This window comes from Neltuma alba, unplaced genomic scaffold, assembly GCF_004799145.2.
Source record: "Neltuma alba isolate B1F8T4 unplaced genomic scaffold, ASM479914v2 tig00012070_pilon, whole genome shotgun sequence".
NCBI classification, from domain to species: domain Eukaryota; kingdom Viridiplantae; phylum Streptophyta; class Magnoliopsida; order Fabales; family Fabaceae; genus Neltuma; species Neltuma alba.
This window is the reverse complement of record NW_021636631.1, coordinates 341,697-369,449: the sequence shown is the minus strand read 5'-3', so window position 1 is coordinate 369,449 and position 27,753 is coordinate 341,697. Positions and strand designations below refer to the sequence as shown.

Here is a 27,753-nt window from a genome sequence, read left to right as displayed (position 1 = left end):
TTTTTTCTAAAACACCATAATCATCTTTCTTAATACTCCCTCTCCCTCTTCTACTTGATTATGGTTGAAGGAGTATCTATAGACGTAATTTAGAGAAAATTGATAAATATAAGAAATGAGTCTTATATTTAGAATCAAAACCAACTCAAAAATTGGATTTTATATTAAAAACCGAAGGAGTGCAATATAACAATACAGCAAATTCTAACAAGTGAATGGAAATACACAGCAAATCATATCCACAAGCATATTTGGAAGTCAGATGGCATATCTCAGTAGATTGTCAGTACGGGTGTGGCGGAAGCCTGGGCTTTGGTCGAACCATCGAAGGAACTTTCCACTGGAGGGTAAGCCCATAAACCTCTTCCATGTTAAGCTTTTCTAGGCTGAGCCGATTTTCCAGCTCCCAATCAAAAGCCTGGGCCAGAGTTGCAATCAGAAGCTGGACCACTCGAAGCCCAAGGTTCATGCCAGCACATATCCTCCGCCCACCATCAAATGGGATCACCTTAAAGACATTGCCCCTAACGTCCACACCACCCATCTCCCCGCCCGGCAAGAACCTCTCGGGCCTGAACACCAACGGGTCTGACCATTCCTTCGGGTCATGGGCTATGGCCCAAACACTGAGCAGGAGGATGGCCCCCTTAGGTATGTGGTATCCGAATATCTCACAGCTCTCAACCGCGACTCTGGGCAATGAGAGAGGAGTGGGTGGATGAAGACGGAATGTTTCTTTTATAAAGGCCTGTAAATATGGCAGATTGGGCAAGTCCAACTCATTCACCAGCCGGTCCCGGCCCACTACGGAGTCCAATTCCTGTTGGACTCGGGCCAACATGGTCGGGTTTCGGATCAGCTCGGCTATGGCCCACTCTGTGGTGCGTGATGACGTGTCAGTACTGGCGGCAAACATGTTCTGCCAGCAAATAGTCATCAACGATGCATGTTAGGACAAGCAAATACTGATTGATCAAAGCGGACTAAGTAGGAAAATCAATTACTAGAAGTAATGCTTTGATCTTGAGCCTCCTTGAGAGAAAGCAAGGTGCTCAACAAGTGCATGTGGTTCTCTTTTCTTAGAAACCTTATGTTCTTCGATGATGTTTGTCAAGAAGGCATCGAGCCTTTTGTGCAGTTTCTTCAACTTGCCCTGAACTCCTTGAAGGTCAAGCCATTCCAACGCCGAGATGAAGTCTCCTATGTTGAAAACTTCGGCCAGCACCATCATCTCCACCACCATCGACTTTAACTCATCGGCCCTGGGATCACATCCGGCGGCACCGTCGTGGAACACGCGCCTTCCTAAAACTGCCCTAGTGCCCTTGCCAGTGCGTTGGTGGCGCACACATTCAGCAACCGTCCTAAGTTCACAACTTGTGAGGCGGCACTCGCGAGATTACGCGCCAGTCTTCCCACCTCTTCCTGCAATTTGCATTCATTGAATTAATTAAATTAAAGTCGTATCTTGATTAACAACATGATGCCAGGTTGCAAAGTATAGCTAGGTGTTAATTGTCGAGATGCAATCCCATGCTTTATTAGTTGGGAACCAGTTTTAGTGCTCATTATTTTGATGAGTACTCCAAGCTCATTAAGTCTTGATTGTATATATCTAATTTGAACATATTTAAAATTTTTAATTAATTATTTTAAATAAAAAACTATTTTTCAAAAAAAGATAGTTAAGAGATTATCTTTATTTTAGATTTCATTCATATTAAAATAATTATTTTAAATAAATAAAAAAATCAAATATTGACTATTCAAATGATATATGAGTGGTTTAGATCTGATAAGCTTAATATGTTTATCAAAGCGATAAGTACCGAAACTGGTTCTATTAGGTACCTTCATATCCTTATAAAAAAGGTCAGGTTGTTTTAATCGAAGAAGGAAAGAAGTTCTGAAACTCTCATATAGTATCGCTGTCTTGCTTTTTTCCTAGCTAACACGGCATCGCTAATTAAAATTTTTTTTTAGAATTGGTATGGGAAAATGGCCAAAATTCTCATTTATTTTTTTATGTTTATAATATCCGCCTGTATGATTTAAATTTTAAGCACACTAATAATTGATCAATCGTCTTATCCACCTATGGTGATTTCAAAAAAAAAAAAAAGGCAATCTGCTGACAGATCAACTTATAAAAAGAAATTAAAATTTGTCTGTGTTTGAAATTTCGATTGTTTACAAGTTCTATTTGAAAACGATACCACTGAAAACAAAAGTGATCGGTTAAAACAATACATATTCTCAGCTGGATCTAATTTTAGAGAATATATATTGCCGAGAATAAAAAACACCTTTTTTAAAAAATGTCTGAAATAATGTGTCATCATTCTTTTACCTTCTACGTAGTAGCTAGTATTATACATTTATGTGACATATTACGGAATCTGTATATTCCTTAAGATATCGTGTATTGAATAATTGTTAAAATTCTCTCCATCCAATAGTTCTACCATCCAAGTTTTCAAACATATTGAAAAGACGGAAATAATTCAAGAACTCATCAAAACTTAGAAAAACGAAAGAGAAGTAGCGGCGAGTTTTTCTCGAGGGGAGTAGTCATAACACATTAATTGATCGAAACAATATTGATTACCGAAAATATCAAGTATTTGCTAGTAGTTTAAGAACCTTCGGACTCGTTACAAAATTTTTGTACGCTTCTGAGAGATGTAAAGATAGTTAATTAAATGTAATGAAGAACGTATATGCCTATAGGGACTTGTGCTCTTTTTTCCTCGCTCAGTGGCATTATGGAGTTGAGAAGCTTATACAGAGAAAGAAACTACTAACCTGACGGAGATGTGTATGAAAACATGCAAGGCCTTGCTGGAGAAAAGATGAACAGCAGAGGTTTTGCGAAGCTTGGGCCACCGTGGGCCGTAGGGAGCTAACACGAGGTCTTGATAGTTATAACCCATGTACTTGGCTCTGGCCTCGGCTTTTGTCGCCGAGCTTGCGCCACCGTGGGCTGTGGGGAGAAGTTGGCGTCGTGAGCCTTCAAGACCTCCTCGGCAACAGAAGCCGACGCCACCATGAAGACGTCGACGAAGCCAAGCCGGAGGTGCATGAGAGGACCATAAGTCCAACCCAAATCGGCCAAAGCATGGGGCGCAGGGCCCAAGTGAGGCATGTTGCCGACGATAGGTCAGGGTTTGGGACCGGGAGGAAGTGGAAGAGACAGAGAAGGTCGACGGAAGAGGTTGAGAAAGCGAAAAAGAAGGGAAGCCAAACCCAGAAGCCATGGAGAAGTCACAGAAGCCACATTCGAAGGAGTTAGGATATAGGTAGGGGCAAGTGAAGTGAAAGGAAGAGAAGTAATAATGACAGGATTTGTGTTGCGTGATAGGATACACAGAGGTGTTATCTATCTGCTTTTCTATATAAAATCTTGTAATACCCGTTTGAGGTAAAATGGATCGGTTTTTGTAATACCCGTTTGAGTTCAAATGGATTGGTTCGCCTTCAACTCTCAATAAATTCGCTACTTATCATGTTCCGTTAACCAAGTCTTCAATATATCTGTTCAAAATGAATCCCCTTCTGCATTGATTACAGCGTCTTTTCCTTTTCAATACAATTATGTTTCCAAATAAATATGATTAAACGGTCACCTTAGAATAATCATGGAGCCCCTCCAATATCCAGACGTTCTTCATTTGCTTTGTCACTCAATTCAAGCCATCCCCATGATGACGTGAAGCAACTTTACTCCATGGTGAGAAAACATGGTCATCTCTTGTATTTTTTTGAGGTCCCTTCTAATCACCTGTGAATAGTAGTTGTGTCTTCTCTTGGAGTTTCAAATAGTAGTTGATTTGTTGAATCATTTTCTTTTATGGAAAAAGAATCATTTTTTTTAACTTCATTTCGCTTTCATCATTCTATCCTTCCTTTCTTTGCATTAAATCTAGAATGATTGTTAATCTTTGGCTGTTAATCTTTCTTAAATATAAATATAAAATAAACCCCTTGTAGCTCAACATTTCTAATTATGTTTGCAAATCTAATCCAATCTCTATTTATCTTGTGGTGTTTCAAGTTCTTCTCCTATTTTTGTTGGTGAACAGGCAAGGCTGGATTACAAACTACTTCTCTGGTTCTAAATATAAGATTTTTTTGTAGTGTAATTTATACTATAAAATGAGTTTTATATTTAGGACCGGAGTAGTACAAGTTGTTTTTCTCTATATAGAGATGCTTTTGTGATAGAGATCTCCTCAAGTATATGTCAAAATCGATCCAAATCATTCACTGAACTCAAAGGTAGTGCAAGTATTGGGTTTCTCTTTAATACAATGATTGAAGATGATAAGTACAGACAGAGGAGTCGCGATGTGCTAACTCTATATATATAGATATATAGTATATGACCTTTATTTGTTTTACCTTTTGATGATTTTGTGTGTAATATTTTCAAAAATTAATAAAAGTGAGGTGTTTTTACCTTTCAATTAAATATAACGTTATCAATTATACCGTAACGCAAAGAAACAATCATGGCTAAGTTACACAAACATTAACAGATGTTATTATTCTGTCCAATTACCTATTTAATCATTAATTCAATCATACTAACAAATGTTTTTCATGTCATAATATTTTTTCCTTGTAGAACCTTTATTAATACAATATTGATTTACACATTATAATATTATGTATTGATTGCGTTTCAATATTGTTATTACTAGAGGAAGATTAATGATTTGCCAGCAATTTTTTCATATACATCGAATTATAAATCATTTACCTTAACATGCATTTATGCTCATGCCAAATTAATATATATTTTTAATTTGTGCATGATATTTGGTCCTCATTAACATGATTCTTAAAAAGAAAAGAAAACAATTAGAATTGATATCATTAGAATATGACATATAGCTGCATCAACCAACCCATGCATAGCATGGGAAAAGTCACTACAATAAAATGTGTTATTTACTCCCTCATTTATGTCTGTTTTAAAAAATAGAAGAGACTTCATGTCTGTTTTAAAGAAAACAGACGTTAATTCACGTCTGTTGCTTCAAAACAGAATTAATTCACGTCTGTTTACACGAAACAGACGTGAAGTAACGTCTGTTGATCCTAATTAAACTAGTTTCCAGTTTAGTTATAAATTTGGGTTGATTTGGTGAAGTGTGGCGGGTTGTTGAATTTGAAGGAGGTTTGTCGTAACGAGACAAGGTCACTTGCGCGGCTTTGCGCCTTCCCGGCTTTGATTATTGATACCCGTCTACTGGAATTCTGTTTAGAGACGGAAATTTCAACGGATTATGTCCAATTTAAGTGATTCATATTTCATTTTATTTAAAAATTATTTTTTTTTGCCAACTTGTTTGGACATTATCTTATCATGTATAGAATTGAAATGAAGATAATTTTTTTAAATTATGAGTTTCTCAATTTTTTTTAAATTATGAGTTTCTAACAAATATTTTTATTTAAAAATTATAAGTTAAAAGTTTTAAACATAAACCGGTTCCACTCGGGGTGGCCTCCACACAAAATGTTCAATTACGCGGAGGCTTCAGCATTAGTTGTCATTATAATTGTGCTTCGAGAATGATAGATAGAACCCCTCACACCGTCATCATTTTAGTTTTTACATTAATTTATTTCCAGAATAATGAAAGGAATGAATGGGAGATGTTTGGATTATTAAGAGAATATGACTTTTGTTGAGTTGTTTCCTCGAGTGTTTTTTTTTAAATAAAAAAAAGCACGACGTTGCGAACTTGAGCTTTCAATAAAGTATATAATGAGTTGTGAATTATGGTTACAAAAAAAGGAACTCTTCGACCTAAATTTTTACTAAATTCATAATTTAGTTTGTAAGAAACAATTCTATCCGATCCTTTGTCAGTTTTAGTCCTAGTAAGTATAACTTAATTTCTACAAATTTTTTTATTTAATAAACTATAAATACTGAGTTGTATTTAATTTGAATCGATTCAGGGACTAAATTAATAATTAAAAAATTAGAAACTACAAGTTTTCCAAAAAAATAAAGTAGAACCTCTTTTTCTTTTCTTTTTCTTAGAGAGAAAAGGCCTGGTATTTTCTTCGAAATACCATATTATACGTCCAACTTGATTATGAGTTTCTTGGCTTGGTCATTCTTCTTCATGCATATCCACGGTACGCTGTTAATGTTTGTTTGATTGTTTTTTATTTATTATTATTTTGAAAGTTGAAGGGGGTCAAACTCAAACATATATTAAACTATAGTCACTAAAAAAATAAACTAAAAGTGTAATCATAAAAAAAAAATGTATTGGATCAAAGAGAGAATGTAACTAATCTTTATTTGCATGTTATAAATATTAAGGTTATTAATAGGAGGATAATTAAGGGGAGTGGTCTTGAAATATCATAATCAGGGAAAGTCTTTTTAAAGTTAAATGAGACAAATAATACGCATAAAACTCGACGTACTCTTGATGAGACTAGCAAAATTATGATTAAAAATTTGAAGGAAAGTTTTACAGTATATATTTGTTGTGAAAGGGGAACATAATAAAAACAATTTTTGATAATTAAGACAAGAAGCTTTAATTTCCAGGTAATTCTCATAAACTCTGACAGAGAAGCAAATCACGCCAACAACAATATATTCCTCCATTTAAGACTTTTTTTATAATATAAATTACGTTACAAAATGAATCTTATATTTAGGATCGGAAAAATTCAATTAAGCATGTCCTACTATATAAATAAAGTTATACAATACTATATATAAGGGTATTCATTCACGAACATGCAAGTGAAAACACGTGACATACACTAAAAAAAAAGTGATTAGCAATAAAATTTAGTAACAAAATTTTATTTAACGACCGAACATGTTAGGGTTTTCTCATCAAAATCATGGTTTGAGAGGTATCCAAACACTCCCCCTAACTGCTTATTCTGTTTACACTATAAGGACCAGAGCAGAGCAGAATTAAATTAATTATAAAATTTGGAAGGCTGGGCAGTTATGGTACAAATTGTTATTAAGAAGATCACATCAAAGTGGTAAACAAAGAAGATCAATGGAAAATCTTTAGATATACATCAAATTCATCACAAAAATAAATGCATAAGCAAGTAAACCATAAAGTTCATCAAAGAAATATATACTCGTCATTATTCTGATACATCTCTTAATAATTAACTTAATTTATTTCTACAACCTAATTGAACATCTGAAAAAACGGCAAGCATGCTGGGAGGCGCGCGTTTGAAAGCCTTGAAGCTGAGGAATGAAATTACATGTAGGGCTCACTCTCTCACACTCTCGTAAAACTTGAAATTAGGACGAGTAGACATGGGCAGCAAGCCTGGGCTTTGGGTGTACGGACAGGGGCACCTTGCGTTGCAGTGTTATGCCGTACGCCTCCTCCATGTTCAGCTTTTGTGGGCTAAGCCCATCTGCCAGCTCCCACTCAAATGCATGGGCCAACGTCGCCGTCAGAAGCTGGACCGTCCGAAGCCCAAGGCTCATGCCCGCGCATATCCTCCGCCCCGCTCCGAACGGGATCACCTCGAAGTCATTGCCCCGAACATCCACGCCCGCCTTCTCACCACCCGGCAGGAACCTTTCGGGCTTGAACACCAACGGGTCGGACCACTCTTTCGGGTCACGAGCTATGGCCCACACATTCATCAGCAGAGTGGCTCCCTTGGGAATGTGGTATCCGAAGATCTCACAGCTCTCCGCCGCAATTCTTGGAAGCGAAAGAGGGGTCGAAGGATGAAGACGGAAGGTTTCCTTCACAAATGCTTGCAAGCATGGGAGATTCGGCAAGTCCAATTCGCTCACTAGTCGGTCCCCGCCAACCACAGAGTCCAATTCCTTCTGGATTTGGGCCAACATTTCGGGGTGTCGGATCAGCTCCGCTAGGGCCCACTCCGTGGTGCTTGCTGACGTGTCAGTCCCCGCCGCAAACATGTTCTGCAGTTTTTTTTTGGAAATAAAAACGACTTCATTAAAAAGAAGATAAAAAGATTACAAGATAAAAAACTCAAGGTGAATAAATAAATAAATTGAAGTCGGTGGAAAGTAAAATAGGGGAGTACCAGAAGCAATGCTTTGATCTCAACGTCGTTGAGCTTGGTTTCTTCGTCGCCGGGGACTTCCTTAAGGGAAAGTAAAGTGCTCAACATGTCCTTGTGGTGGTCGCTCTTAGAACCCCGGTGTTCCTGGATTATGTTTGTGAGGAAGGCGTCGAATCTTTTGTGGAGCTTCTTCATCTTGGCTTGAACTCCTTGAAGGTCGAGCCATTCCAACGCCGGAATGAAGTCGCCGATGTTGAAAACGCCGGCCAGCACCATCATCTCCACCACCATTGACTTGAACTCGTCCGCCCGGGGATCGCATCCTTCCGCACCGTCATTGAACACGCGCCGCCCAATCATTTGCCTGGCCAGGGCGTTTGTGGTGCACACGTTGAGCAGTTGTCCCAGGGTCACCGCGCGGGACTCGGCTCTTGCCAGACTACGTGTCAATCTGGACGCCTCTTCCTGTCAATAATGCATTGCGTACATTCAATAAGCTGGCAAGAATCAAATTACTGCTTATGCAGGACATAATATAATACTTTTTAATTATTAATATAAAAACTAATTAATTAATTCAAGTAAATTAAAATTTTTAATTAAATTAGTTAATATAATATATTTTTTAAAAAATACCTAAAAATTTTTAATGACATCCTTTTCTTTCTTACTTAATTATTGTTAGGAGAATATCAATAGGGTTAATTTAAAAAATATTAATAAACATATAAAATAGGATTTATATATAGAATCAATATTAACTCCCACTTGAATCCCACATTAAGGGCCCGAGAAGTAATTCATTATCACAAATCAAATAGGGAAAAATGTTGGCAAAAAAAAATCAAATCGAAAAAAAATTTATTTGGTATGTTTTTCTTTTTTTCCTTTTTTATTTAAAGTTAAATTGATTAAATAAATATAATAAAGAGCAGTCAAATATTTAATTTATAGGGGCACATGTGCCTTTTTTTCCTTACGAGACGAACATTTTTAGAATCGATCTCTCCTTATATTTTTTCCCAGTGAGCTAATTATTTTATGAAAATATTTTATCTACACGAAAATATTTATTTGTCAGGACGTCTAATTTTTTTTTTCCTGTTTGATGATGTAATGATGACTACAAAATGTTGTCAGTTTAAAGCAATCCAGAATTACAGCTTCTGAAAGCGATATAGGATCGGTTTATCAGTTTTGAATTGAACGGACTGTTTCTTTGGGACAATAAAAATAAATAAATAAATTATATCCAGTAAGAAGCAAGGAAGAAATTAAAACAGGTAGAATTACCGGCTCAATTTGGGAAAAGTACAAAAAACAGAGGTTACAAAACAAAACACGCAGTTTTTTAAAAAAATAGAAAAATATTGATGTGCTAACCCATGAGCCCTTATAGAACAAAAAAAATTATTTTCACACTGATCGCGCGTAAAGGTAAATCCGCCTATTCACATTCATGTGTTACCTGTTATTTTTCTAGTACATTCTAATCAGCTTTTGCAACCCCATAACTAAATTAACGTCAAGAAATAAACTAGAGTTCAACCCCACAGATATATTTTTCGATTCAATTAGTGAAAGTCATTAACAAGATCTTTCTTTAATAGACATGTTCATGGTGTTCAAAGTATATATCCATATCTTTTTATATATTCTCTATTTTCCAACATATGATATCGCAGAAACGATATATTTCTTAAGTGATCGTCTAAAGAATACTCAAAAGTTGTAAAATTCAAGTTGGGAAGTAGTTGACTAAAAACGAAATATAAAATATTATCCGAAACTCCTGCAAAAACACGAAGAAGAAGTAACAAATAGCTTTCGATTTCTTAAGGAAGTGGACATACATTGAAGGTGGTAGATCAGTTCGATGAATCATTGAGAACTCTAATTAAATTATGTTTTTTAGTCAAAGGATAAAGTATGCTTGTTATCAACTTAATTATTAGATCTTAAAAAAAATGATACACAAAGCTAGAATCCATGTATTTAGCTGTAACGAAAGAGTCAACTCACCTGACGGAGATCTCTAAAGTCGTCCAAGGCCTTGCCGGAGAACAGATGAACGGCGGAGATTTTGCGGAGAGCGCGCCACCGTGCGCCGTAGGGAGCGAACACGAGGTCGTGGTAATTATAAGCCATGTACTTAGCTCCGGAGGTGGGCGGTCGGCTCAAGAAATTGACGTCGTGAACCTTCAAGAACTGCTCGGCGACGGAGGAGGAAGACGCCACGACGACGTCAACGAAACCGAGACGGAGGTGCATGAGAGGGACCATAGGTGCGCGCCAGGTCGGCGAGAGAGTGGTGGGGGGCGGGGCCCAGGTGAGGGAGGTTTCCGACGATGGGCCATGGCTTGGGACCGGGAGGAAGAGGAAGAGAAGGGCGGTTGAAGAGCCTGAGAAGGCGATAAAGGAGAGAGGCTAAAACCAGAGTGGCCAAGGCCAGAAGCCATGGCGAGGGAAGGCCAGCCATATGAACTGTGTAAAGAGCACAGACGTGATGCAAGGTTATGTGTGTGTTCTTATGAGGAGGTGGAAGAGGAATAATCTGTTGGGATCTGATGGCTTTCCGCGGGAGGGGAAGACCATATTTATAATATAATTGATGCTGAGAGGAGGAGGGGCTTCAGCTAAGAAGTCTTCATCAGCAGGGTTGATTATAATATTACTAATAACTATTGAGAGTTTTAATAGATTATTAGAATCATGAATGTTATTAGTATGTTTCTGTATTATTAAAAGGTTCAATTATATACGATGACTTTAAACATGGTTCAGCTTTTAAAAGGCTTTAATTATAATTATTAGAACGGGAAATTTACATGGTCCATCAGTAGAAAGCACCTCTCCAATTAATTAGCTAATTAACTAACTAACTAGAGGTGCCAGCCCTCGGTTTCTTTTTCCTTTCTTGGGTGGAGTTGGCTGGCATGGGAGCCCAAAACGGTTCAAAGAATATTATATACCACCTCTAGTTCTAAGACTCTGTTTATAATTTACAAATAAGATTTTATAATTAAGACCGGAAGTAGTATGCCGGTATTTTACAACACGGTAAATGATGCGCGGGTAAAAAGTAGAAGAAAGAAAATGAAATTATATAATGTATATATAATATGACGCATATATATATGTGGCATTAATAATGTAATTTACATATATAGTTTGTAATTATAGTATATGGGTTGTTATGAGGGGGGAGTTGACATAGGGAAAGAGAATGGGGTTAGGTTGATGGAAATGCGGGCGAGGGGGTAGCTAAGAGCTCAAGTTGTGGACTTGGTGTTGAAGTTGAAGGGTTCAATCTCCTTTGTTTACTTGTATGTGCTTCCACTAGAGATGGCAAGAAACCGCCACATTTCCCTAATGGGATTTAACCAGTCTTCTCAACCTCTCTCCTCGTTTGCCGCCACTTGTCTTCTCCCCCCTCTCTCTTTTAAATACCAGTAATAATTAATCTCACCTTTGACTATACGCTTTGTCGAATATTAGTGCGTCTTCCTGCCTTTTTCATTCTTTTATCAGCTTCTATCGTCGCTTTACTCTAATTCAGTACTAGTTGCAATGAGCTTAGTTTTCCACTAACCCATTTCGTATAATCACTATCCTTATAAAATTCATACACAATTGCGCGCGCGCGCGCACGATTTTTTTTTAAAGAAAATATATCATCTGATCTTTCTCCACGTATTTCATTGACGTTGTGCGTAATCTCTTATCATCTTAGAAAGTGTTTCGATTAGTATTTTCAAAAATATTTTTTCACAAATCGAAACAAATTTTTTCATATATTTATTTTGCACATCGAAAAATATTTTTAAAACCATGTTTTGATTCTATCCAAACATCCCTTTGTTCAAATATTACTCATCGACTCACCTAATATATATGTAATGTATGGCCTCATCCAGTCAGTGTAAATTAATATCCATAATTTGATTAACAAATGAAAGTGACAAGCATGACGTATAATAGGTGGCAACTTCCAGTGTTACATTATTATGATATCCGCCTTAGTAGGTAACACTACAGCCTGAACTACCCCTCCCCCCAAAAAAAACAACAGAAATAAGTTTTTCCTCCCTTATCTTCAAGAATCAAACGTAATGGTTTGCCTTATAAAAAAAAATTAATTGGAATGCGACGCGATCACTGAAGACAGGACCGTAGCAGTTTACAAACACACCACAGGTCTACTTATTTATTTTTTTATGCGCATATATTATTATTTGCTGATGTGGCTTTCCTTATTTACTTTGTATATGCACAGGAGATCGAGTTAAATTTCTTCGCGTGCACATGTAAGCAAGGAGAATATACTACCTCCTGTGTTTAATGTATAAGTGTTAGATGCCTAATTTGAAAAAATTAAAAAAAAAATAGTTTGCTTATTTATAACAAATGTATGTTGGCTTCTCTGAACTATCTTATTTAATTATACATGTTGAAACCATACTTTGGCTAGAATATCTTATAATTAATGGGAATATTTTAAGAAAAATACGAGACAAAATAGATTGAGATGTTGTATTTATAACCTAATTAAATTCTCAACTAATGCTTGTATTAAGTGCAGGAGGTAGTAATATAGATCACAGAGAGGAGCCATCTTGGATTGTGTTGAGTGGGTGAAGACACGTGATGCGTGTGGGTAAGTGGCCGGAGAAAGATTTATGCCACGATGCGCATTGGTGAGAGAAATCTGAGCCGTAACTTTTTCCCCCACAATCGAATGTGGAGAGATCAATTAATTAATTTGCATTGTTCGCTGGTCGCTTGATCTCCATCTTTATGTATACACAAACTGCTTTCGTTTAGTATTTAATATAAGAATTAATTTGATATTTAATTTGTCTTATATATAATATCCCAATTCATTTTGTCTTTTATGTGTATCTCTTTGTAGTAATTGCACACGTTAAATATTTCATCAAATGGTAATTCTAACTAATACGTAATTAGTAGAAATATTTTAAGAAAGACAACAGTACAATACACCTATCTATTACAAATTACTGATTTAACTAATTTTTTTAATATACTAAAATTAGTCAACTGGTTTTTATATTAGTGACCGGATACAGTACATTGGAAAGAGAGTTTTATTTTTTCATCAAGCAAAGATTACTAGCTAATTGTTGGCAAAAAAAAAAAAGTTTCCTACCTAATCACCGTTCCTATATTGTCGGCCGTTATACGTCCTCCCTTTGAGAGAGATAATAAATGGCATTTCCATGGATGCTTCAGATTTATCTGCTTCAGAGAAATGCTCGCTAAAAAACGATGCCATTTTTCAAATACAAAGCCTAGGCATAATTTCTGAATACTTATATATACACACCCCAATAAAATCATCCAAGCCAATTAATTGATTAATAGTCGACAAGTCCTTATATATATATGTGTGTGTGTATCCATGAATATATTCCTAATCGTACTAGTAGGAAAATAATGGGAAAAAAAATGAGTATAAAGACAAGAAGTAAATCTCTCATACAAACCGGAAGCCACAGATCCTTATCCTGTTAATTCACTGACGTGGCTTGACTCGGGCCTAGACTGTAGTTATATAGTAAGAATGGATCTCATGAGTTTTTATAATGGACTTAATTTTAAGAAAACAAAATCTTAATTAAAAAAAAAATTCACGTGTAAGTAGCCAGAACGCAAGTAGCGGGCGGCGCTTGTTTAATTAAATCCGCCAAAATGTTATCGTCATGTTATTAGAAAAATGTGTTTTAATATTGTTTTACAACGCCCTACTCTTGTGTTTGCTTTTTTTTTTTGGACACAAAATGAGAGCGAGATTTAGTTTATAAATAATTTAGCAGTTGACTTTGGAAGATTCTAAAATTGATTTTTTTTTTTGGGTACTCAATACATTATAGCTGTCCTGGAGGGAGGAATTCAACAGCGTGGTTACGATTTTTATTATTAAGTATAATTTTCAAGAATCAACGTACGATCCTGGGCATTCGTTCAATATATAAGATCATCATACTAAATTGTTGTCTTCCTGTAGCTGTGTATTCTTCGTTTGAGTCGTCAGCACATTTTGTTTTAAAAAAAATATTAATCTGACTTTTCTATTTTTACGGATTTTTTTTAACTTTGACATTTCGTTAATTATTTCTTAAATTGACAATTTTTTTCATTTTATGTTTTATATATTTAAAAAATAATTGTCCAAATCAAAACATTTAACTCATTTAAATTTAATCAGTAATTCATAAATCGATGAACCGGAGAGAGCAGAAGTCTACAAAGATAGAGAAGCCAGATCGGAAAATCACCCGGGCCGCACCATGAAATTAAAGTAATTAATTAAGTGTTTAAGTTGCAATTTTGCTACCCGTAAATAGAAAGTCATAATTTTTTGGGGATCTGCTGGAAACTAGTGGTAATCAACCTGAACTCATAGAAATTCAGTGGAGAATCAACTTGAACAGGCTGGATATATACACACACATATATATTGGCCAAAACAGGATATATTGTGTGTTATAGGATGTAACGTGAGCCTGGGGGTTTAGAAAACAAAAAAGCAAAAACAAACGCAAACCTGGGGGGAGGGGAGGGGATTTGTGAAAGCTGGTCAATTTTCAAAAGCAGCCGGCAATGGTTTGAAGATATTCTATTTATAAGACAAAACGAGCAGATTTTTTTATTCTATTTATAAATTATTTTATTAAATTTTAATGTGAATATATTATTTTGTCATTTATTTATTATAGTGGAGGTAGTTATCTGTTTTAAAATATATATATAAATATCAGAAAAATTAAAAAATTATTATATTTTAATAGAGAGTTAATATATTTTAAGTTTTTTTTATCTGTATGAAACATACTGGAAGTATTTTTTATAAATAGAACAAAAAGAGTAATAAAGAAGAGACTTGATGTGTGAAGTCACAATATGATTTAAAAATTTTGTAATAAATTAAGGCAGTTGCAATTCATTACAAAGCCAAGACCTGGAATCTTTCTATAGGTTTGTATAATTCAGAAATTGACTCGGTCTCATCCACGGATTGTCCGCAGGGTTTGAGCCTTTGAGACATTATATATTATCTGGAATTCTTGACAATTTCAAACAGGATTAAGGAACAAATTTACTCATAGTGTTTTCACTTATGAGTACATTCGAAACAATTTTTGAGTTTAAAGTTTTATAATGATGCCAACCGTTTAACAGTAATGAGCAACGTTGTCATGGTTTTAAATTTTCATGACAAATTTATACCCAAACAAAACTTTCGGATGCTTTAAGAGTGAAAATTTTTGAAACCTCGTATATATTAATGAATTTGCCTGTGTTTATACTTGTATATCAATAAAAATTGCAATTTCAAATTTTCTCTTTGCTTTCCCTTTTCTTTTCTGGTATTCTTTTTTTGGTGGGGAAAATCTTGGGCTCTTCTTTATCTCAAGAGGCAAGAGCTGATACCAAACTTATTAATTAGTTCAACAAACTAATTAATATGAAGGCCTCACAAATTTCAACTGCTGATGATTAATTGCTTCGCCTAATTTCTTTTCCTTTTTCTCACCCACGCCTGTGCGTTTGTGTGTGAACTACTGTAAAATCGCGTCCTCACCTAACCATCCAAGCCTTACGCGCAGCAAATAGGAACAAATCACAACCCAGATTAAAAATAATACGAGTAACCACATTTTTTGTCAATAAGAAAATAATTACTGTAGTTAAAAGTCTCCTTTAGTTTTTCTCATTTTAATGCCAATCGAATGAAGTACATAAAAACAACTTTTTAAGGAGACGAGCGATTCTAGAATTCGGGGTCACGGAAAGCCATGGTAGAAAGACCTACTCCTCTGGTTCTATCTACAGGATATTTTAAATATGTTTTATATAGTTTAAGAAAAAGTTTGAATTGTGTTAACTCTTTTTTAAAATATAATAATTTTTTAAGTTTACTCATATTTTATATATGTATTTTTTTAAAATATAAATATCTATATAATAATATAAATAAATGACAAAATAGTATATTAGCATTAAAAATTAAATAAAATAATTTATAAATAGGACTAGAAAATATTTTCTTTTGACCTTATAAATATGACAAGAAGAGCATGTTACAACATTAATTACATGTGTTTACAGAGTGCAGACATATTATTCATTATATATAATATACGAGTTGGCCTTTCTAAATTTTTTTTTTACCAGCATGGCCTTTTTAAATTAAGCAAAAATTTTCATTTGATTGGAATTTGGAAGTTGTCATTTGCATTTCCCATACCATAGAGAAAGCACGAATAAATCATAGGGATTTTGTATATACACTCTATAAAGTTAGATACTTCTAATTTGTGTGACGAGTCGAATTGTATATTTATGTAAATCAATTGGATGGGTCAAATAAAAAAAAAATACACAGTAGGGCCCGCTTTAGAAGAATAGACTTGGACTGTGTCGTTTTCCGTAAAATCGGACTTGCCATTTTATTTAATATATTCTTTTCCCGCCCTGAATTCAGATTTGACTGGATAAAATTTTGTCCTCCACCAATCACACGTATCCACAACAGCTGAATTTTTAAGGGTAAAATCTCCTAAATGCCCTCCTAACCACATTCCAATGTAGTAATATAAAAGTATCCAAGGATCGCGTTTGACCGAGGCAAAATTGCAAATTTAAGAAAACTTCATTGTTTTTATTTTGATTATTTAGTTAACAACCACTTATATATAAAAGATCTGGAGGGAATATATTTATATATATATATGATCCTTTTTCTGAAAAAGAAAACCGAAATATTATCCAGTTTATCTCTCTTTTTTCACTCCTAAATTAAAACAAACACAATTTTGAAGGTGAGAATCGATGCAAGTGACACACATTGCCTGAATTTGGGAGGAGATTCTTCAGAAGGTCAAGGACAATACGAAGATCAACTTGATTGCCGTCATCCAAGACTTGGCAGCTCCAACATTAATTTTATTTGTTGACAAAAACAGGCTTCTTCTTCTTCTTCAAACTTCCCCAAAATTTCATCCGTCATTAAGTTGTATTAGCAGTCATCTTGCACATCTATACACATTGAAACTATGAATAAGTGACGATATCATTTGTTGGAAGCAAGCAATCAACACTATTTTTTATATGAACTAGTTAGCCTTATTACGTCATATTTTGAATTTTATCCATTGAAATGATTGTTTTAGTGAAAAATTTATATGATCTTCAACATTATATTTCTCTTTCTTCTAAAACACAGCAATTCAGAAGACGACCTGAGCGATAAGGTTTCAATTGCCAATTGTTTTACACAATATAGAAGCTGACATGAGTTCTATTCCTTTCCCATGCATATATAGTGGGTTCAAATTGACTATATTACAAGCCAATTTTCATTTATATATATATATATATATATATATATAGTCATCCCATTCTTTACACTTAATTCTAAAATTGAAACTGCGTGTTGAATATTTCATTTTTGGGATGACCTTGAGATATAATTTATATTTACTCATTTAATTAATTCTTTTGTGCTTGAAACTTGATATCTAAAATGAGAGGCTGTAAACCGTCGATCTTCGTTTATTGTTTGATTTCCAAATATGCGTAGCCGGTAGCCCGCAGGACATGAGAAATATTTGCTGCCCACACCTTTTCACATATATTTCTGCTTGTGTGTGCGCTAGCGCGTCTACACACACACACACACACATATATATATGATGAACACAATTGGATTATACTCATCTGATCCTTAATATAAGATCTTTATACATACTAGTATAAGGGTTTTACATTTAGGACCGGAAGAGTATATATTATTCCATCACACAAACATGTTTGATTATTGACAAATGTTGTTTTGGTTAGAAGAATAGAGAAATGGACCAGGTCGTTAACTCTGTTTATTAGGTTCTTTTCCTGTTTTTTTTTTCGGAGGGGGGGAGGGGGAATTCAAATTGAGTTTAATTAATTAGATGATGATCCTGGCTGGAACATGTCGTGTTCCTGCATGCAGGATGTCTCACATATATTCCATCTTCGAGAAACTAATCTCTTTAACTTCTTAAATTACGTCGTCAATAATAACCTTGCTATTTTCAAAACCTCAAGTAATTTGCACTTCCGTGAGCTAATTGAGCAGTAGTTTTGATTTTTCCATTATGAATCACATATCGGGGAGCTTCTTTGTGAGTACTATAAGATTTCCGCCCCTTTTGTATGAGCTCTTCCTTTAGATTTATATTCATAACAATATTTAATTAGGGAAAATCCTAACTAAATCTTGCTGAAATACTTAAATTTAAATTGAGGCCTACACTTTTAACAAATTCTTAATCAGGACATAAGACCTAATTAGGAATTGCTGAATATTGTTAAATAACTATAATGCCCCTCTTTAGTTAAAAATGAAAATTAATTATTTATCCCTCTAAAGTGGTTCATCATCTTATCATTAATATTTAGCAAAAAAATATAAATAATTTTTTAGTGTTTGAAATTTTGTAATATAACTAAAATCTTCAAAATATTTTCATAAAACATTTCAAATTATAATATAAGTAATCTTTAAATAAATATTTTTTTCAGGTCGTAAATATTTATTTTAAAATTTTAAAATATTTTAATTATAATAAAAATTTAATATTAAATCGTAATCATTTACGTTTTCAGTTGGATCCAACATTGTTTAAATAAATAAAACTAACGTAAATTATAAAAACTGAAAATTAAAAAAATTTATTTAAACTTTACTTATATTTATAATTTTACTTATATTTGTAATTTAACATGTTTTATTAAAATATTTTTAATAGTGTAAGTTATATATACAAATTTCAAACATTGTAAAATTACTTATATGTTTTTTGGTCTAAAGAAAATCATAAGAGATGAGGAATTACTTGGAAGAGGTATATTAATCAAATTTTCTTTTTAATTGAAGAAGGGCATTCTGGTTATTTAACAACATTTAGAAATCCCTAATTAGGTCTCATGGCCTGATTAGGAATTTGCTAAAAGTGCAGGCCTAAATCTAAATTTAGATATTTCGGCTGGATTTAATTGCGATTCTCCCATTTAATTATGTATGCACAATAATATTGTTAAATTATGTTTGACTATAGAATACATTTCTTTTAGATTTATATCAAATTTCATTTTAATTATACAAAGCATGCTTAAATTTAAAGAGGTTGGATTAAAAATATATTTTATAAACTGATGAGAACAATATATAGAAATGAAAAAAAAAAATGGAAGGATCAAGGCAAAATTTCCTTTTGTTGCTATATCTAATTTTTTTCTCGATACAATGCTGTGTCTGGTTTTTTAATTATAAGTGTTGTCAGAAATTTTTGGCTATTTAAAATCCTAAAAAAATTTTCACATGTTCCTAGTTAACTAGCTAGGCATACGGACATAAGAATACTGCGACCAGCTAATTGATTGATTGATTAATTAATCATTTTCTATACACACATGTTCCTTAAAATTTAATTTTTTTGGTATAACTCAGCGTATCGATGATTAAGTCATTTTTTTATCAGATTAATTAATAAACGATGTGTTGCCCATATCTTAATAAGATCAATAACACAGTGTTTCGAAAAGAAATCGTATATATTTACGTGACCAGAGCAGGCTCTAGGAAGTTGGATCGGGATTATAAGGATTAGCTTCCTTGATGTACATCGATATATATTGAGGGCTGTAATAGAAATTTACGAGAGGAACACTATAATTCTGTTGATACAATATTTATTTATAATAATTCTGTGAAAGGCGTAACGGTGGTTTAATCATGAAAGTAGTATGCTTTATTTTACTTTGTTTTAAGCTTTTTATCTTTCTTTAAGGAGAAATTACCATGTAAATATCATTTCCTTTACGTGCCTGGTTTCTCTATTCTTTTATTTTTCATATGTTTCTATGTACCACCCCAGGTCCTTAATTGAACAGCTAATTTGACATTTAATCTAACCTTAAATATAAGACTCTAATTTACTTTGTCTCTCATATTTATTTATTTTTCTCAAGTAATCCTTGTAGTAGTTATACATGTTATAGATTCTATCAAATGATAATTTTAACTGATACACATGATTAGTAAGCGTATTCTAGAAAAAAAAACTTATTTATTACAAATAACCAATTCAACTAATTTTCTTAATCTCTTTAAATTATTCAATTAAGTTTTATATTAAAAATCAGTATATTGATATGTTAATCACTCTAGTGTTGAATTAAAGTTTATAGATGCTTGAGGGATACGTTGTTGGCATGCAGACGAATGATGGAGAAATCAAAATCATTATACTACCTCCGGTCCTTAATATAACACCTTGTTTGACTTATATTTTAGTCTTAAATATAAGATCTCAATTCATTTTGTCTCTCATATTTATCTATTTTTTTCAAGATTGTCCTTCTAATAATGGTAGTTATAGTCAATAAATTTGATCAGCAATGATATTTTTTTTAATAAAAAATATTTATTTATTACAAATAATTAACTTAACTTATTTTTTTTAATTTATCTAAATTAGTCAAACCGGAGGTAGTATGTAACAACCACCGAAAATAAAAAGAATTTGCAGGCATGTGAAGACAAAGAACAAAAGTGCGAGGAGATTGACGATGGACACTGCGAAGCCAGATTCATGGGCCAGGGGAAGATTCTATCTGTTTTGCTTTTCTTCTTTTAAGAAAAGATGATGAAGAAAACCACCCAAAAAAATGAAGAACTGTAGTATATATTGTGTGAACTGAAAATATCCTTCAGAGATATCACACTGTATTAATATTTTAATTTATTCTCATACAATTTTTTATAACGAAATATAAGTAACTTTGTTATAACGACAAATTAATTATTTATATCTCACGAACCACGTGATGAAAATTTTTACTGTAATTCTCAAAACCTCAGCGTGTAAAGTCAAAAGATAAGGTTGGAGTTTGAGGAAGTCGTGTTTTCAATTTTATATTTATAATATTGGAAATTTGCAACTAACACAAGTGGCCACCTACTCATATAAATATACATATATATATATGTATGTATGTATAAGTATGAACTATGAACTATGAAGTGCGGCTATTAAAATATGAAGTCTTCAAATGTTGACTGGGGAAAAGCTTTGGACGCAACAAACGTCACAGTGATTGAGTTGGGACGTTAAACCAAAGTACGTACATACATAACAAAAAAGGGATCATCCAGCTCCAGGGACAGCTCAGCCATACACGGACCCATTTGATTCGATCTGGGATGTTTCTGAATACAGCATAATTGCCGACGTAAAGCAACGAGTCGGGCACAGCATCTTATTTAAGTGTGGCGGTCACACTTCACTTTATTTGACTGACCATGAACTGCAAACTCCACAACCCATCTTCTCTCGTGCAGCAAGATTTAGAAGGTATTTAGATAGAAATAAAATTTTTAAAAATAATTTAATAATATATAAAATAAGTATGTGAAAAAAAATTTTGTCTCGATTCACATAAAGAATAAACTTTTTAAAAACATATTCTGGCATTCCAAACACCCATTTGGTTGTAGATTCATTTTTTCGGCAGTGAATAACAATATCTAAATAGGTTGGTAGATGCACGATTGTATGTATGTCGTTGATTGATGTCAGCATGAGGCTTGAGAATAATATTTTAAGGGAAATTAAGAAGATCTCGTCGGATGCTGCTCAGGTAGAAGATAGAGGCTAGCTATAGCTAATTCCACTAAATTCACCTCATAGAACGCAGTTGGTGAATGAATAGCTGAGTTAACACAACACGCAATGAAAGAATGAAACAAATTTGTTGGTCCACTTTTGCTATTCTTTGGTAATTCCAATGCCTCTGACTCCGACAGCCCTAAAACTGCCATCAGAATCATCAGCACCACTGGCCCATGGGAAGCTGGCTTCTCTCTGCTACTCCCTTTCCTCTGCTACCCTCCTCTGCCCAACACCAACTCGTTTTGGGTGGAATTCCTGATTTGATTTTTGGTTTTTCCCCAAGAAACATGTTTATCTTCAACTATTTTTTAGGAGCATTCACTATTTTAAAATAACTTTAGGTATACTTAATTAGAATATATTTCTAGGAGCACTTACCCAGTATCGTAAAATAATTTTTAGCACACTTTGCGCCTTAAAATGTTTTTTTAAATAGTACTTAGTATCCTATGATAGTTTTTAATGCTTCTAACACCATAAATTGTTTTTAAAATAGCACTTAGTAACCCAAGTCTAGGACATTTTTTTTTTTAGAAACATTTAATATCCTTAAATAATTTTCGATATACTTAATATTCTCAAATATTTTTTTCCAGAACATCCACCCAATATTTTAAAATAATTTTTAGTTTATCTGTACTTCAAAATATTTTTAAATAACACTGAATATCTTAAAAAAATTTTTAATGCATTTAACGCCATAAATTGTTTTTTTGAAAATTGAGAAAAATATATCAACATGAATAGAGGAGGGCAGCAGAAGGGAGCAGCGGAGAGAAGCCACCTTCGTCCCACGGAAAAGTTCAGCTGCGGTCGAGTGATCCTGATTTCCCCCTTGCAAATAATGACATTTCAATTACGCATCTCATGACTTTCAGCAACAAAACCCCGCCCCACCTCTTCCAACTATTCAAGGCCTGGAGCTCATCCAATTTGTCTTACTTCAATGCACAAAAACTAGGCCAAGAAGAGACTTCCATTCAGACATACACGATTTCAAATTTCGAATGTCGATGCTCGACAGGCAAGGAAAATATCCCAAAGAAGTGAATTAAAGCTTTGAAAGGCAACCACATACTGTGATTTCACAACAAAGACGGCGTCTTCATTCTTCAGTCGAACTCAACCAAACAAAAACAAACAAACAAACCATATACACCTTTTTCCTCAACAGAGGGAGTCTTCATTTACAGTGCCCTGGGTAAAACAAGGAAACAAAAGGAAAGGAAAGGGGAGCCGCTCAAGTCTCATCCACTTTTATATGCCTCAACCTTCCATCTCAGCATCTTCATCCTCATCAATTTCCTCAATCTTCATCTTCTTCACTGCCTGAGCAGCATCATTCTTAAATCCACTTGGGATCTGGATCAAGATATCTGACTTTTGTCCAGTAGCTTCATTAACCATTCCTCCGTTCTTCTCCACACGATATGTTAACGAGTTGCCTTTAGGCCCAGCATCTATATAGACCGTCGAGTTCTCATCAATCTCTTCCCTTAAAAGCATCCTTGAGAGCTCTGTCACCACCTTCCTCTCAAGCCATCTCCTGATTGGTCTAGCACCATAAACCTGCAAATAATGAACATCCACTTCAGTATGGACGCCTTTTAGGATCATATAGCAAATTAGTATTGATTTTGATGAAATAATACTAACCGGGTCATAGCTCTCTGCCAGGATAAAGTCCAATGCTGCGTCAGTCACTGCCATAGCAACTCCCCTCTCAGCAAGACGTACCGCCACATCCTTCATTTGTAACCTCGCAACCTTCCTCAGCTGCTCATGTGAAAGAGGATCAAATACTACAATTTCATCCAGCCGGTTCAACAGTTCTGGCCTAAAATGCCTTCTCACCTGTACAAGGAAAGGAGTTCAGTGACCATGGCCACAGAAAGAAAACAATGTCTTTTACCATACACGTACGCATGAATTCTACGTTGCGACTCTAAGAAAGAAAAAATCTGCGATAAAATACCTCTTGCATAACTCGATCCCGAGCTACTTGCATCGGACATTTGCCTGAGAGGCCGGACAGGAGATGCTCTGCTCCAAGGTTCGAAGTCATGATGATAACGGTATTCCTAAAGTCCACTGTGCGACCCTGGCCATCAGTTAACCTCCCATCGTCCAAGACCTGAAGTAGAGTATTAAACACAGATGTGTGCGCTTTTTCCACTTCATCAAAGAGGACCACACTGAAAGGCCTTCGCCTGACAGCTTCTGTGAGTTGCCCTCCCTCCTCATGGCCGACATACCCAGGCGGTGCACCGATCAACCGAGAGACCGAGTGTTGCTCCATGTACTCGGACATGTCAATTCTTACCAGCTGATTTTCATCATCAAAAAGTTGCTCAGCAAGAGCCTTCGCAAGCTCAGTCTTACCAACCCCAGTTGGCCCTAAGAACAGGAATGAACCAGTAGGTTGTTGAGGTCTTCCGAGCCCAGCCCTTGACCTCAACACTGCCTCTGCCACAGCACTTACTGCTTGATCTTGTCCCACCACTCTCTGGTGCAATCTATCAGCAAGTCCTATTAACCTTTCTTTCTCATTCTGGCCAAGCCTCGTCACTGGTATGCCAGTCCAGCGACTCACAACCTCAGCTATTTGATCTGGTCCAACAGCTTCTGTCAACATCAAATTTTCACCAGCGCTTCCTTCTAATTGTTGTATTGCGGATTCCACCTCCTGAATTGCCCCATATCGCAGGTCCGCAGCTCTGGCTAGATCATATCGCCTCTCAGCCTCTTGTAAGGCAAACAACAGCTCCTCTCGTTTCTGCTTGAGCCTGCGAAGCTCATCAATCCTTTCCTTCTCTTTTCTGTACTTCATCATCAAAGGTTGAAGTTTATCTCTTAAATCGTCAAGCTCTTTCCGCACCTAAACATGACAAGAACGTTTAGAACCGATGAAATAAATAAAATAAGAGCCTGTAATTCAAAACATTAAAATATTTCACAATGCAAAAGACAACATTACATACTTCTACGAGACGGGCTTTGCTAGCTTTGTCTTTTTCTTTCTCAAGTGCGTGGAGTTCCACTTCTAGCTGCATTCTCTTCCTTTCAAGGTTATCAATTTCCTCGGGCTGACTATCAAGTTGAACTCTCACATTAGCACATGCCTCGTCCACTAAGTCAATTGCTTTGTCAGGAAGATGACGCCCTGTAAAACCACGTATGCCATCATTTAAGTATACATCCATGCGTGAAATATATGCTATTAAAGGGACCAATTTCTAACGCTGGAAATTTAAATACAAGAACAAAAACCCCAGACACGATGCATACCTGTGATATATCGGCTAGACAACTGAGCTGCAACAACCAAAGCACGATCCTGAATCCGAACACCATGATGACCTTCGTAACGCTCTTTCAGCCCACGAAGGATGCTAATGGTGTCTGCGACACTGGGTTCGGCCACATAAACCTGTTGGAATCTTCTTTCAAATGCGGCATCCTTCTCCACATATTTCCTGTATTCCTCTAGCGTGGTAGCGCCAATGCATCGGAGCTGACCTCGAGCAAGCATAGGCTTGAAGAGATTGGCAGCATCCATTGAGCCCTCAGTACGACCTGCGCCAAGGACTAGATGGATCTCATCAATGAAGAGAATAACTTTCCCCTCGGCTTCCTCCACTTCCTTTAGAACTGCCTTCAATCGCTCTTCAAATTCTCCCCTGTATTTTGCACCCGCCACCAGAGCACCCATGTCCAATGCAATAAGCCTCACATCAGCGAGATTACTAGGTACATCCCCTCTAACTATCCTCTGTGCCAAACCTTCAACCACAGCTGTTTTCCCCACTCCTGGCTCTCCTATGAGAACCGGGTTGTTCTTCGTCCTTCTTGATAAAATCCTCACCACCCTTCGGATTTCCTCATCACGACCAATAACAGGGTCAAGTTTACCTGCTTGCTCAACGAGGTCCCGCCCATACGTCTTCAATGCTTGTAAATTTGTATCCCCAGAAGCACTTTCAACCTTTTTCCCTTCCTTACCACGAAGCTTATCTACCTCAGATTTCACTCTTGCTGTAGCAACCCCTGCTTCCTTCAGCAAGTCACCAATCTGGGAATCTTCAAGAAGACCCAGAATCAATTGGTCAACAGCCAAATGAGTGTCTCCACGGGACTTCTGTGCTGCTTGTGCCCTCCGAATTACTTTAATCAGGGTAGTACTAGCAGGTATCTCATCCGGAGGGGGAGACTGAGAAGGTAATTTCTTCAATGCTTGATTGAAGACTCTCTCCGCAGCGCGAGCAGCTTCTTCCCCGGCGGCACCAGAAATTGATTGGGGGAAAATGCCGGCGGGATCAGAAATCAAAGCAACTGCGAGATGAAGGGGCGTGAATTGTGCATGGCCAGCGCTCATTGCCAGCTCATGTGCCCCGGCAAGAGCCTCATTGGTCTTGTGAGTAAACTTATCAGGATTCATTTGTATATTAGAACCTAACAAAAGACACAAGAATTCAGAAACCTATTTGATGATGATAAAAATACAACTAAGGAAAAATGGCACAGATAGCATGACACACATTAAGGACACAAAGTATCATCACAACCCAACGACACCCGTTAATTAATCATCGAACGTCACAGTAGCTATCTCACTGACCACAAAAGCATTCAGAAAGCATAAGGTTATAAAGGATATTAACATACCAGTAAGGAGGAGATGAAAACTTTCAGAACAATTACGGAAGTACCAGCCGAAAAACGTAGAGTTGCAAGGAAACACTACAGAGATATTAAACGAGCAAGCTTTAACGCCTTGATCGGATGAACCAAGAAGAAACACAGAAAATATGTACACTGCCCTTCGGGAGATTTGGTTTAGAGAGTAGCTGAAGACGTTTCGGAACTTCTGTTAGCGGTGAGGAAAGGAGGAGGACGTTTATTTGTTGATGTGAGAGAGGCATCTGGAAGGCTCGCGGACGTTCGCGACTGAGCGAAGAACCTCCTAGAAAAGTCGTTCCCCAATTTAGGTGCGCCTGTTTAAATTCGAGCTGTTCGGTGATGGGCGAAGAATCGAATGGGCTGTACTGGACTTCCCCAGAATGTACGAACAGCCCATAATCCGCTTTCAGAGTCTAAAGCCCAAGTCTATTAATATTTAGGGGGTATTTAGATATCAAATCATAATTTTAAAATATTTTATGGTATACAAAGTAAATATGTAAAGAAATTTATTTCGATTTATAAAAAATACTTCTAAAAAATACTTTTTGGGTTATCCAAACACCCCCTTAGTGGTCGGCACCGACTTGAGGGCATCACCCAACTTTCAATATGAATTATAACCTATAAATTATAATATAATTTAAAATGTAACACAATTTTACTACCCTAGTTGTAACTTTATAAGTTTTTAATGGTGAATCTTAACTCGCATAGTACTTAAATATTGATTGATGATTGGTGATAAATTGTTTCATGGATTCTGGTGGCCATGGATTTTTTCCTTTCAAATCTTCTTACACACGTTGTTCACTTTTTTAAACTATTGTCTCTTAAACTATTAAAATATGAAATAATTAAAAAAATATTAACACTTCAATAAACAAAACTTAGAATTGAGCATACTTTTTAGTTAAAAACTTAAAAAAAAACTTATAAAGTGGTTGAATAGTGTGAATTTTGCAATTGTATTTACCTTTTTTCTTCCTTTCAAATGCACTAAAACATCGACCGAAACATCATGCAAGGATAAGTCTAGCTTATATAATCTTTCTCAAATAAAAGAAAACGAGGGTAATATATTTTCAGTCTCGTTTTGGATCCATAAAAAGTGAGTTTTTAAAATTATAATTTGAACATCGAAAAGTATAAGAAAAGTTACAATTTGATGCGTGAATTGTATGATGAAATGACATGTAAGCAAAGCTAATAGGAATTCAAATGTTTTGGGGACTCCGATAGAAGGAACAATATGAATTCAACCAAACACAAAAAT

General features: G+C 35.4%; 1 protein-coding gene and 2 pseudogenes across 1 annotated transcript; all 3 read right to left on the bottom strand.

Annotated features, from left to right (window-relative positions):
* Positions 1–188: 188 nt before the first annotated feature.
* LOC114721823 (flavonoid 3'-monooxygenase-like) lies at positions 189–3,145 on the bottom strand (annotated as a pseudogene).
* A 3,868-nt stretch (positions 3,146–7,013) lies between these two features.
* LOC114721810 (flavonoid 3'-monooxygenase-like) lies at positions 7,014–23,715 on the bottom strand (annotated as a pseudogene).
* Positions 22,849–26,721, bottom strand: LOC114721809 (chaperone protein ClpB1-like). The gene is made up of 6 exons (XM_028907678.1): positions 26,463–26,721; positions 25,086–26,249; positions 24,779–24,960; positions 23,773–24,675; positions 23,454–23,651; positions 22,849–23,366 (listed from the first exon to the last, which is right to left on the bottom strand). Exons 2-6 carry the CDS (start codon positions 26,233–26,235, stop codon positions 23,064–23,066), a joined length of 2,736 nt encoding a protein of 911 aa, XP_028763511.1. The 5' UTR covers positions 26,236–26,249; positions 26,463–26,721; the 3' UTR covers positions 22,849–23,063.
* Between the last annotated feature and the right edge of the window lie 1,032 nt (positions 26,722–27,753).

What these genes read in the sequence shown, in the direction of transcription:
- LOC114721809 (XM_028907678.1), bottom strand. Translation starts at nt 26,235, where the DNA reads ATGAATCCTGATAAGTTTACTCACAAGACCAATGAGGCTCTTGCCGGG. An exon ending in GGGATCGAGTTATGCAAGAG is followed by an intron (nt 23,652 to 23,772) that starts GTATTTTATCGC and finishes TTCCTTGTACAG; the next exon opens with GTGAGAAGGCATTTTAGGCC. An exon ending in TGGCAGAGAGCTATGACCCG is followed by an intron (nt 23,367 to 23,453) that starts GTTAGTATTATT and finishes CATTATTTGCAG; the next exon opens with GTTTATGGTGCTAGACCAAT.